The sequence below is a fragment of the Artemia sp. Qi Xiang Cuo genome, chromosome 3 (genome assembly GCF_049724085.1).
Source record: "Artemia sp. Qi Xiang Cuo chromosome 3, ASM4972408v1, whole genome shotgun sequence".
NCBI lineage: Eukaryota > Metazoa > Arthropoda > Branchiopoda > Anostraca > Artemiidae > Artemia > Artemia sp. Qi Xiang Cuo.
The window spans coordinates 55,448,345-55,460,942 of NC_142796.1; the positions used below are offsets into that span (position 1 = coordinate 55,448,345).

Below are 12,598 nucleotides of genomic sequence, written 5' to 3' on the forward strand. Positions count from 1 at the left end.
GACATAAATAATTATAGTAGGCACAGTAGCAGAAGTAATAGTAGGAGTCATAGGAGTAGTATTAGTGATAGCAGTACTAGTATTAGTAGTAAGTAGCAATAGTATTCACATTGTGCCTTTTTGGTCTAGTTTAAAATCCCTTTCTCTTGTCCTGACAGTTTCAACTTATTACTTTAAGCCGTTTCTGAGATATTGCTGATACGCCCACATTAATATCACTAGCCTTAGTAATATTAGCACTAACAGCAGTAGCAGTAATACTACTACTCGTAGAATTAGTATGCGCAAAGTGCATTTTATTTTTCAACATACCCCTAAATATGCCCTGAAATTTCAACCTTATGCAACCTTATGCTCCTGAAATTTTGACAGCCTACATACACACATCGTGTTTTAGTTTAATTTAACATGCCCTTCAATATTTCCTGAAAATTTCTATGTTGAACAAAATGACTGTTTCAATTTTTGGATTGCATGTGTTTGGGGAATTTATGGGCGTGTGAGGGGCGACGGTTGCCCTTAAATCGCTTTTGAATCTTATAAAGGGCACTAGAACTTTCAATTTCCAATCGAATGAGCTGCTTCTAAAGTTTTCCGACAACTTCCTCCACGTTTGGACGGATTCACGTTTGGACGCATAATGGTAACAAACTCTAATCCAATGGCGGTCTAGCTCTTTTCTAACGTCAATTTCAAGTCAGCATTAAAAAGGAAAGGTAATGAAAAATAAATTACATGAATTTCTCTGCTCGCATCTATTGAAGTAAGATTTTAAAACAAATTAACAATACTAATTTCAAGATTTAGAAAAATAGAGGTAATAGTTAGTATAAGCAAATATTAATTATTATTATTTAAATTGCTTAGATTCCTTTCTGAAGGAGCCCAAAGGTCCACATAATCGCATCTGTTAAAGGAGTGCGTTCCATGCCCAAGCACACATAATTCTTGAAGAAACTTCTGACCTAGCCGTCGGTGTCGGGTGGTACATGAATACCTGATGAAATGATGTTTTAAAAGACACCGGGTTAGTTTTCCAAACTATTTTGCCCCAAATAGGGCCAAATTGATTTGGATTGAAAATTATGAGATAGCCAATTAGTTTAAAAATATCGAAAAGTATTCAAGTATATAAAATAGCGAAGTATTCAACTTCGCAGTTTCAGAGGAACTAATCCCCGACAGTCGCGAATTTGTTCCTAAAAAGTGACCTAGTCCATACAAGATAAATATCTATTATACAAATTTATCTTAAAGCTTCATTTTAACTAAGTTGATTCACTTGATGTTTTGTAAAATTAATTTAAAAAACTTTTTCCGCAAAATAAGTTTTTTCAAAGATAAGTACAGAACTCCATTAAACAAAAATGAGCAAAAATGAAATCAAATAATCTACCAAGCGTGAGACTACAACAAATCAGCATCGATAAATAAATGAAACCCAAAACGAACAGAAATTACAATAATTAAACGATTCAAACTCAAAACGAGCAGAAATTAGCATAAGTCTATGCCTTCACAAGGCCAGAACAAAATTTGCACTTTACTGAAAAAATATAAATTTTTTTACTTTTATAAAATTAATAAATCAAATAATATTAACATTTTGATTACTAAATATCAGTATATGTATACTAAATTGACAATGCACATTCATTTGTATTTTTTTGTTTAATGGAGTTCTTTACTTTTCTTTGAAAAACATATTTTGTGGAAAAAGTTTTTTAAATTTATTTCTGTTCGTTTTATATTGACATAGTCTTTTCAGGAAAAAGAAAATAATACTTTAAATCCTTGCGCTTTTTTTAAGACTTTATTGTTTGGCCTGCTATTTGTATACTGGAGAAAAATTTTCAGCAATTTTTAGCAACATATACCCTTTTAAAAATGTGGACACAAATAGTAGTGTTTAATTTAGTTTCATACCTCCTCTAGTTGACCTGAAATGGAAAACTTGATACCATTCGCAAAAAAATCTGTTTACTTTCTTTGATAGCTTGGATACACTTACGCTGTTTTGATTTGGTTAAATATTAAGAGCAGAAAGGGGAGGGTGGGAGTGGAAGGGGCATTAGTTGCCCTCAAATCACTTTCGACTAGTGATTTGAATAGAAAGGGCATCAGCCCTTTCTATTTTCAATCGAATGAGCCCTTTTCGAAGTTCCCACGACAACTCTTTCGATACGAAGTGCCCTGGTCTAAACAACAACAACAACAAAAATAATACACTATACCCACATCGATCTCTAAAATAAAAATATCAACCCTTGCAATAACTTTTGACTATTAAAAATGGCACTAGGCCTTTCAATTTCCAATCGAATGAGTCCTTTTGGAAACGACAACGCTTTCTATAAACACCTTATAGGCCCCCAGGGCATAAATAACAACCCTTACCCTAAGATCTGTTAGGGTGGTTGTCATTAAGACCGAATTTCCAGAACTTTCAATCAGGTTAAATGACATGCCTATCTCAAAATTTTGATTGGATGTGTCTGGGGAAAGGGTGGTCGTGAAAAAGGCGTTATTTGTTTTTCTCTCACCTTGGAGTATGAAAAAGGGCACAAGCCACTCCAATTTCCAATTGAATGAGCTCTTTCGAAGTTTCTACGACAACTTCTTCGACACGAAGTGTCCTGCTCTAAAGGAAAAAATTAATAAATAATTTAGTGTGCCAACATCGTTCTTATGTGCCCCCAGGGCATAACTTAAAACCCTTGCCCTGAGGGTTGTGGGGAATTTCCTCCTCTTTACTTAGTCTCCGTTTCTTGTCTCCTTCTCGAGTGTCCCCGTTCTTTACTTAGGCAGCGCGATCGCGCTGCATAATATTTATACAGCAACTTTCTATATGAACCTTATGTACCCCCCAGGTGGAACTTACAACCCTTGCACTGAGGGGTCTGAGGGGGTAATCATCCTAGAAGACCTAGTTTCTAGAACGTTCAACTACATTGAACAAAATGGATATCTCAAAATTTTGATTGGATGTGTTTTTGAAAATGGTGGGCGTGAGAGGGGCGTTAGTTGGTATCCAATCACTTTCAACTATTAAAAAAGGCACTAACCCTTTCAATTTCCAACCGAAGCACGATCGTGCACGATCGTGCTGCCTATGATTTATGCAACAACTTTCTATATAAACCTTATATGCCCCCAGGGCATAACTTACAACCCTTGCCTTGAGGGCTGTGTGAGGAGGGGGTGTCATCCTTAAAGATCTAATTTCCGAAACTTTCAACTACGTTGAATAAAATGGCTATCTAAAAATTTTGATTGGATGTGTTTGGGGAAAAGATGGGTGTGAGAGGGGGGTTATTGACCCTCAAATCACTTTTGAATATCAAAAAGAGTACTATCCCTTTGAATTTCAAATAGAATGAGCCCTTTTTTAAATGTCTACGACAACGATTTCAATAAAAACCTTATATGCCCCCAGGGCATAACTTATAATCCTTTCCCTGAGGGTTGTGGGGGAGTGTCCTCCTCAAAAATATTTTTTTCTATCTGGAAATCAACTACATTGAACAAAATAGCTATCTCAAACTTTTTATTGGATGTGTTTGGGGGAAGGATGGGCGGGGGGGGGGGCCAGTTGCCCTCCAATCACTTTCGACTGTTAAAAAGGGCACTAGCCCTTTGAATTTCCAATCGAATGAGCTTTTTTGAAGCTTCTACGACAACGCCTTCTTTAAAAACTTTATGCCCCCAGGGCATAACTTCAAATCCTTGCCCTGATGGCTGTGGAGGAGTGTCCTCCTCAAAAACATATTTTCTATCTGGAAATCAACTACGTTGAACAAAATAGCTATCTCAAAATTTTGATTGGATGTTTTTGGGGAAATTATGGGCGTGATGAGGGGGGGGGGGGCTAGTTGCCCTCCAATCACTTTCGACTATTAAAAAAGGGCAGCACCCATTTGAATTTCCAATCAATTTAGCCTTTTTTGAAGTTTCTGGGACCAAATTGTGCATAAATGTCCTATATTTTCCCAGGCAATAAGTAAATACCTTTGCCCTGAGGGTTTTGGCGGATTATCCTCCTTAAAAATATATTTCCTATCTGGAAATCAACTACGCTGAACAAACTGGCTATCTAAAAATTTTGATTGGATTTGTTTGGGGGAATGATGGGCGTGGGGGGGGGGCTAGTTGCCCTCCAATCACTTTCGACTATTCAAAAGGATACGAGCCCTTTGAATTTCCAATCGAATGAGCCTGTTTTGAAGTTTCTACGACAAAATCTATAAAAACTTTATATGCCCCCAGGACATATTTTAAAACCCCTGCCCTGAGGGTTGTAGGGGAGTTTCCTCCTAAAAAAAATATTTTCTATAAAGAAAAAGATGACACCGATCAAAATAGCTATACCATCAGTGTTATGGGATGTGGGGGGGGGCATGATTGGCATGGGGGGGGGGTAGTTGATCTCCAATCACTGTCGCTTAACGAAAATGTTAGTATCCCATTAAACTTCCAATCGAATGAGCCTTTTTTCAAGTTTCAAAGACAACACCTATTTTAAAAAACCTTATATGCCCTCAGGGCATAGATTTCAACCCTTGTCCCGAGGTTTTTGGGGGATTATTCTCCTAAAAAACATATTTTCTATCGTAATATTACCTACGCTGTACAAAAGTCTATTTCCAAATTCGGTTGGGATGGATGAGTGGGAACTATGAGTGTGGTGGGGAGGGGGCTAGTTGCCCTCCAATCACTTTCGACTATTAAAAAGGGTACTAGCCCTTCGATTTTCCAATCGAATGAGCATGTTTTGAAGTTTCTACGACAACATCTTCTATAAAAACCTTATATGTCCCCCAGGGCAGAACTTAAAACCCTTGCCCTGAGAGTTGTGGGGGAGTGTCCTCCTCAAAAACATATTTCCCCAACCCTGTACAACATATTTCCCCAAACATAACTTCCGCAACCCTGTTCAATAATAGTGTCCTGGAAGCTCAGGCAAAGTGTCTTCCTTCATGCATTCTTGGAAAGAATCGATATGTCTCTTATTTGTTATGCTGAGGACATCTTGAATCTCAGCCGAACGATCCAGCGCATTGAGCTGAATTTCAAAATCCTCAAAGATGAATATTCAAAAATCGGGCTGTCTTTTAATCTTGAGAAAACCGAAGTTGTCCTTTTCAATTGGCGAAATCCCTCTACTTTTCTTCTAAATCTGGACGGTTCTCTTGTTAAATCCACAGGCCATATTACATACCTGGGCCTTCCAATTGGCACATCTATAGGCCACACACGTCGTTTGCTGATTTCTCACGTTGAGCGTAAAATTAGCATTTCTTACGCTGGAATCGTAAAAAGCAAGCTACGTTTCAAACGTTACATTCTAGCTTCCTTTTATAACGCCACAGCCCTTCCACATCTGTTTTACATTGCTCATTTCTGGAAATTCTTTACAGTTGCACATAAAACGTACCTACGATAAATCTTCTTAAAATTTGGTCAGTATCTTTTACATTTGCCCCCCTGGACAAAAAACAGTAAAACCATTCATTTTTATGAGCTATCTGACCCTACTGTCAGCATTGATAAATCTCTATCCCGTTTTCAAAGTAAGTTTAATCATCCATGGTCACCAATTTGTTCACGATAGTTTTTTTTTGTATTAATGTAATGTATGTAATGAATTTTTTTTCTCTCTCTATTTTTTTCTCTCTTTATTATTGTCATTTTAGTGATTATTCCGTATATGTACCTTTTTTTTGACGGTAATAAATGAATAATAATAATAATAATAATATTAGTATTAATAAATCTCTCTCCCGTTTAAAAGAAAAACTTTTATCGTCCTTTCGTTAGCATCATTGTTCGTAGAGTTTTTTTTGTCATGTATCTGAATTTTCAATGTGTGTTTGTGTCCTTCTTTTTCTTCTTTTTTTTCTTTTTGTTTTCTTTAGTGATTACTCCGTCTACTGTACCTTTTGTACCTTTTTTTGACGGGCAATAAATGAATAATAATAATAATTTTCTATCTGGAAATCAACTACGCTAAACAAAATGGTTATCTCAAAATTTTGATTGGATGTGTTTGGGGGAATGAGGGGCGTGGGGGGGGGTAGTTGCCCTCCAATCACTTTCGAATATTAAAAAGGGGACTAGAACTCTCAATTTCCAATTGAATGAGCCCCTTTTGAAGTTTCTACGACGACCCCTTCCATATGAAGTGCCCTGCTCTAAAGGGAAAAAATTATACATAGTACATTGTGCCTACATGTTTATGAGATGATACTTTAATTTTGATAATTTTACCGTATTCCGAAAAGTAAATAAACTGAATGAGCTCTTTTTTGTGAAGGATTGCTATTAAAAAGCTATATTTTGATTTAAAAATGGGAGTTTGATGCTAGTCCTCTACGCTACTATTTGAGTAACTCTTGGGATACTATGAAAAACGAAATGAGATTATATGAATAAAAATAAGATTTTTCAAATGAAAGTAACTTGCGATATTATAACTTAAAACGGACAGAAACTGTTCGGCACATCACGGGGGCTGCCCCATCCTCAATTCCCTGGTCTTTGCGATAAAGTTTGACTTTTAGTCCCAATGATTTAAGAACGACTGTTCATACACAAGGGCCATTGAACTGGAATAAGAAATATTCTAGAAGCACCATAAAACTATAGCTTAAAGAGAGGGGGTGAGGAGGGACAGCTCTCTTGATAAACAGAATAATTTCTGTTCGTTTTCAGTTCTGATGTCGCACACTTTACTTCCATTCTTGGAAACTTTTTTTTTTAATATAATTTTAACTAAGGCAGTTAAGGATTGAAGAAAAATTGCAGGTCATATTTTTTCTGATTTTTATGTCTTAAATAACCTTAACCAATCCTTTTTAGACTATGCATGGTCAAAGAAGTTGAAGGAGACGATGAATAATGTTTTTGGGATAAGTTCACTGCGCCCTCATCAGCTACCGACGATGAATGCATCCCTATCTGGACAGGACGTAATACTGCTAATGCCAACAGGTGGAGGGAAGAGTTTATGCTTTCAACTTCCTGCAGTCATCTCTAGCGGTAGATATTACTTATTTTATTTGATTTTGCACTTGCTGAATTATTTATGTGTCGGTATTATTTGCATATTATCTGTAAGTGACATATTTATTCGCTTTGTTATTTATTTACTAAAAGAGAAAAAACGCACCCTTTTCATATGCATAATTCTATTTCTTTTGTTATGATTGTATTCTTTTATTGATCATCTAATAATGAATTCATTAACACACTACATTCATTTATTCATTAATATTCTTGTAAGGGGGTCAATTCCGGCTGCTGCAAGGACGGGCCTCAGGGTTGCTACCTATCCTTGTAAAAAAGAACCTGCAACTGAAACATAGTTGTGACTGCACCATTAATGGCTCTGAAGGATCTTTGTCCTTTTTCCTATCCTTGTATTGGGCACTACGCCATTTTCATATTGTTTAGGTCATTACCTAGGCTCGGCATTGACAGCATTTGTAATTTCATGGGTAGTATTTTGTTTTTTTGGCCGTTTTTCCTTGATACCTAGCAGGGATGCAAGGGTACATTCTTATTTAAATATATATTGGTGTTGGTATCATAACGATCCCGACCAAATCCAAATTTTGGTTGCTTTTGGCCGTTTTCCCTTGACACCTGGCAGTGATGTAAGGGTACACTCTCTTTTAAGTCTATATTTGTAGTGGTACCATAATAATCCTTCCCCAAGTTAATTAAAATTTAAACTGTAAGATCATTATGTCGTCATGTGAAGAGGAACTGAGATTAAAAAAAGACCTACTAGCATTAGTTTATGCTATTATTATTTCTCGTAGTAGCATATACCAAAATTATACTAGTAGGCTACAGTTTTTATCAATATACAGAATTATGATTAATATGCGTACTTACTGTTTTTGCGTACTAATATATACCGATGTTAGCTTTCATTAACTTAAACTTATTAATAAAACTGAATCAAGATTTATCCAAACAATAAAAATAAGTTGCTTCTACAAACTTCTTCAAACACCTCATTTTAAGTTTTTAGAAAACTATTGTTTTATTGTTTAGGAAGTTAATACCGACGATTGGGCATTTGAGGGTAATCCTTCCCTATCCCCAACTAATTATATATACCCCCCCCCCCGAATTTTTGTCCTACTCGTAAAGACGTAATAAAATGTATATTAACTAAGTTTTGATGCGTTTTTAAGGTTTTTGTAACCATCCCCTCTCCCGAACTAAAAAAATTCTGGATGTGCCCTTGTATATATATATATATATATATATATATATATATATATATATATATATATATATATATATATATATATATATATATATATATATATATATATGTATATATATATATATATATATATTATATATATATATATTTTATATATATATATATATATATATATATATATATATATATATATATATATATATATATATATATATATATATATATATATATATATATATATATATATATATATATATATATATATATATATATATATATATATATATATATATATATATATATATATATATATATATATATAACTGAACGTTCAAGGCTATTCCCTCCCCTCCCCCATGTACATAAATGTCTTCAGTCCTTGCTGTTTATCTCCCCTGATCGAGAATAAATTCCAGCGTACATGCTTCTCAATTCTTCGTACTCAATTTATTTTAGATTCAGATCTGAAATTTAATGAAGCTTTTACGTTGCTACGTAAGAGCTTACGCATGGAACTGTATTATGTAAATAGGTGGATGACTGGTCAGCTAAAAATAATTAACCAATCAGAAACATTTTTGCCTGCCTATGGACCTTATCTAGACCTTCATGATATTACAATGTGAAACCTACATAAAGTGAAGACAAAAATAAAGGTTAATTTTGTTTAAGGTTTCACTCTAGTTGTGTCTCCGCTAGTGGCATTGATGGAAGATCAGATAATGGCATTAAAGAAGAAAAACATAGATGCCGAAATGATATCCGCCTCCACGCCAAAAGAGAAAATTACTCAATTTCAGAACGTAAGCCATTAAATTTTTTTTTTACATTATTGGCTGATAAATACTCCCCGAAAATAAAACGATCGTCTATCAAAATATAAGCTATGTGAAAAGTATGTTTCGATCCTATTAAAATCGAAAGTAGACCACCCTCAAATGGGGGCATTAAAAGGCATTAAAGGAAATTGTATCTTGATGGAAGGGAGTGGTTTGAACAGGTTTTTTTGTGGACGTGGAGTGTGTACAGGTGTTAGCCTCGTGAGGCTTGGCGTTGTAATAAGTTCTTAGTTGCAGTAATGTTTCGGCTAGTAGTAAGAGAACATTATTCAGTTTCTAAAGTTTTCAGCTACTTTAAAGTTTGATATTTTCATGACATGAAAGATGTATGTTCTGATATATTTGACATTAATTTAAAATAGATATTATATTAATTTGACATTGACATTAACTACAATTTTAACATTAGTATACTTGACATTGAGTTTTAACATTACTGTAGGACACCATTTCATGGTTGTCCCCCCTTAGGCTAACTAGTAAGGAGCAAACCCCAGCTGAAAGTAAGCAAACATTTAAAAACCTGTTTTTTTGTTGTTTTTTTCAAACTGTCTGGTGAGAAAAAAAATGTCGTTTAATGCTGATTCATGAATGGTACCATTATTTTGGTTGATATTAATTGTAAAAGTTCATTGCGATAACAGATTTATGGATATTTTCTAAAAAAAAAGTAATACTAAGGAATCCATGCATTATGAAGCCACAATTAATCATTAAAAATATGACAAAAAAATATTGACTATGATTAGGGAAAAATTTAGATTAATAACTAATATCTTGTATTGATCCTGCCTGTCTTCGGTTTACAATAACATAATCAACAAGGTTTGCTGTCTTACAATCACGTGAAAACCAAGTTAACTTATGGGCCTTTTATGACCATGCTTATATCTAGATTGTTATGTATTGCTTATAACTAGATTGTTATACCTACAAAATTGCAACAGTCTGTAGCCATTACTCTTTTCCTTTCCTACGTCAAGTTTACCTAGCCTAGGATACCATCTACCACCTATTTCTACCAACCTGGGCGTTAAAATCTCCTAATAATACCCCATATTTCTACGTAGAACCCTATCTATTTGCTCCTGTAACTGTAAGTAAAATTCTTCTGAGTTACTAGTATCTCCATCAGTTGGTTCTACAGGGGCATATACTACTGTAACTGATATCCTGATCTTTTTAGTCGTAAAATTAGCGATTATATTTTATTATTAAACCATCCCAGCCTAAACAAGACTTGGCAGCTTTCTTATTCATCATTAGCCCTACTCCCTGTCTATGTACCCCATCCTTCCTGCCTGAATAAATAAATTCTATATCACCTTGTTTCATACTTCCTACCCCCTGGGATAAGAGTTTCTGAAACCCCTTATAAGTCCAATTCGAATCGTCTGAATTCGTCAGTCAAAATGTCGATACGATAGTTATTTTTTTAACATCGTAACATTCTAAGTTCCAATTTTCATATTCTTTAAATCATTGATATTGTTCTGGCCTCAGGAAAAGCAATGGTCCCGGATACCAGTGCAGGACGGGGGCCAGCACATCTTCTCAAGTTATACCGAAGGCTTAGAACCGGACAGCAAGAAATTCCGGGGATCTCTAGTTGAATGAAAACTTTGCACAATCATGGTCACAATATGGTTTTCAGCACTTGGCGATGCACTTCCCTCAACAAGAGTCGAAATCCTGCACAGACAATCTCAAGCCTATTACCTCCGACTCAGTATATATTCAAACCTACAAATATTAGAATACTACGAGGAGTAACCCATAGTAGATAAATTAGCTAGGAAGAGGTTTTTCAGCCCGAAAAGGCCCTTCAAGACAGACCAAGCCCGGAAGAATTATCAATTAATCAGAATCCCGTACGAATGCTGTGTCATTTACTGGGCTATAATTTTCTCGATGGACGCCACTCCTCAAGTGGGAATAGAGTTGACCGAAAGGTCCCCAGTCTTGCAGGTACCCCGAAAAGGTCGAGGCAGCCCTTTGCAGAGGCCGTTGTCCATAGATCTGGATCTTACGCCCTGCCACAGTTGTCCTCCTATAGGTGATCCTCCAACGACGGTGTTCTGCGTCACTATGCCATTTGACCCATTGCTGGGAGAAGGTCTGTCACCGTGTCCACGCACCGATGGGCCCTGCTGAGTGTTCATTTGAGGGACCTCTTTCCTCCTCCGCCAGTATTTATGGATCCGGCCGAGGGTGCCCCAATTTTTATTACGGACCCCCAGGGACAAGGTCCCCCCTTGGTCCCTCCTATGAAGGTACCCTAAATATCTGTAGGGTGTTCCCCTATAACCAAGGTCCCTCCTATGAAGGTACCCTAAATATCTGTAGGGCGTTCCCCTATCGCCATATGGGGACATATTGAGTGGCCTGGGGGAAGCCTCTACTGAGCAGTGACTCATTAATCTACTATGACATGCCTAACTAACTAACTTCCAACTAGGGCTTTGGAGTTGGACTTTTAGTAAAATTTTGCCGAACAGAGTGGAGTCAGAATAACAGAAATATCTAAATCAGTAAATTATATCTGTAATTTCTTTAAATTATATAATCTATAAAAATTCTTTTTCTTAGAGAACCCAGATTCCTTTTCACAGTCAATAGCGTTCTATTTCACCCGACACATCTCTTATAAAATGGTTATTGATACTCTCCTTTCCTTTAAATCTTTTCAGGGGTTTGACAGCAAATTATTTTCATTAATATACCTCGGATTCCCTCATTAAACTTTACCATTATTTCTGATGAAAAAAAACCCAAAACAAGTCAAACATCCATGAGAAATTATCAAAACTACTAGCAAAATAAGCACATCTTAAGAGGATGCTGTAGATGGCTTCACGGAATAAAGAACGTGCAAGTCATTGTGAACGGTTATAGGCAAGAAACTAAAACATTAATTATTAGAAGTTGCTGATGGCGTCTTAGGGAAGAAAGTTAGGAATATTAGTGAAAACGCTTTATGGCTAATAGAGAGGAGAAAGGCCTTGTACAAGAACTATGTGAGTGATAGATCATATGAAAATAAGAGGAATGTAAAGAAAGTGGAGACACTGTTATATGATTTAAGAAGGTGTGAATTTGACGCTATAAATAAAATTGCCTGAGGATCTGGAAGATGCAGCTAGACGGCATAATAGTAAAATATTGTACTGGTATGTTAATAAATTGAGAGGAAGGCTAGAATTAGTGATAAGGAAAGAGTTAAAAAGAGATGGGCAGTACATTCTGAGAATGTGCCAAACAGAGATAGAGTACAGGAAAAGATATAAAGGAAAATTAAATAGTTTGTGATACCTTGAATGTGAAGGAAGATTTGTTTTGTGAGGACTCCTTAAACAGACGGGCCGCTTATTAAAATGATAATTTTTTTTAATTATTAAAAAAAACTTTAACGTAAAGAGCGAGGTATTGAAGAGAGGGCATCCCTCCTCATATAAGTAATAATTTCTGTTCGTTTTAAGTTTTGATGTTCCTCCTTGCTTTCGGAGCAACGCATCCGTGA

The 12,598-nt window shown here is 35.7% G+C and overlaps 1 protein-coding gene across 4 annotated transcripts in view; it reads left to right on the plus strand.

Moving 5' to 3' along the window:
* Positions 1-12,598, plus strand: part of LOC148954301 (ATP-dependent DNA helicase Q1-like) — a 97,745-nt gene that overhangs the window by 12,790 nt on the left and 72,357 nt on the right. For all 4 annotated transcript variants that reach the window (XM_089087015.1, XM_089087014.1, XM_089087016.1 and 1 more), the window contains exons 4-5: positions 6,859-7,038; positions 8,912-9,042. In XM_089087015.1, the coding sequence (XP_088943141.1) occupies positions 6,859-7,038; positions 8,912-9,042 (311 nt within the window). The remainder of the gene's footprint in view (positions 1-6,858; positions 7,039-8,911; positions 9,043-12,598) is intronic.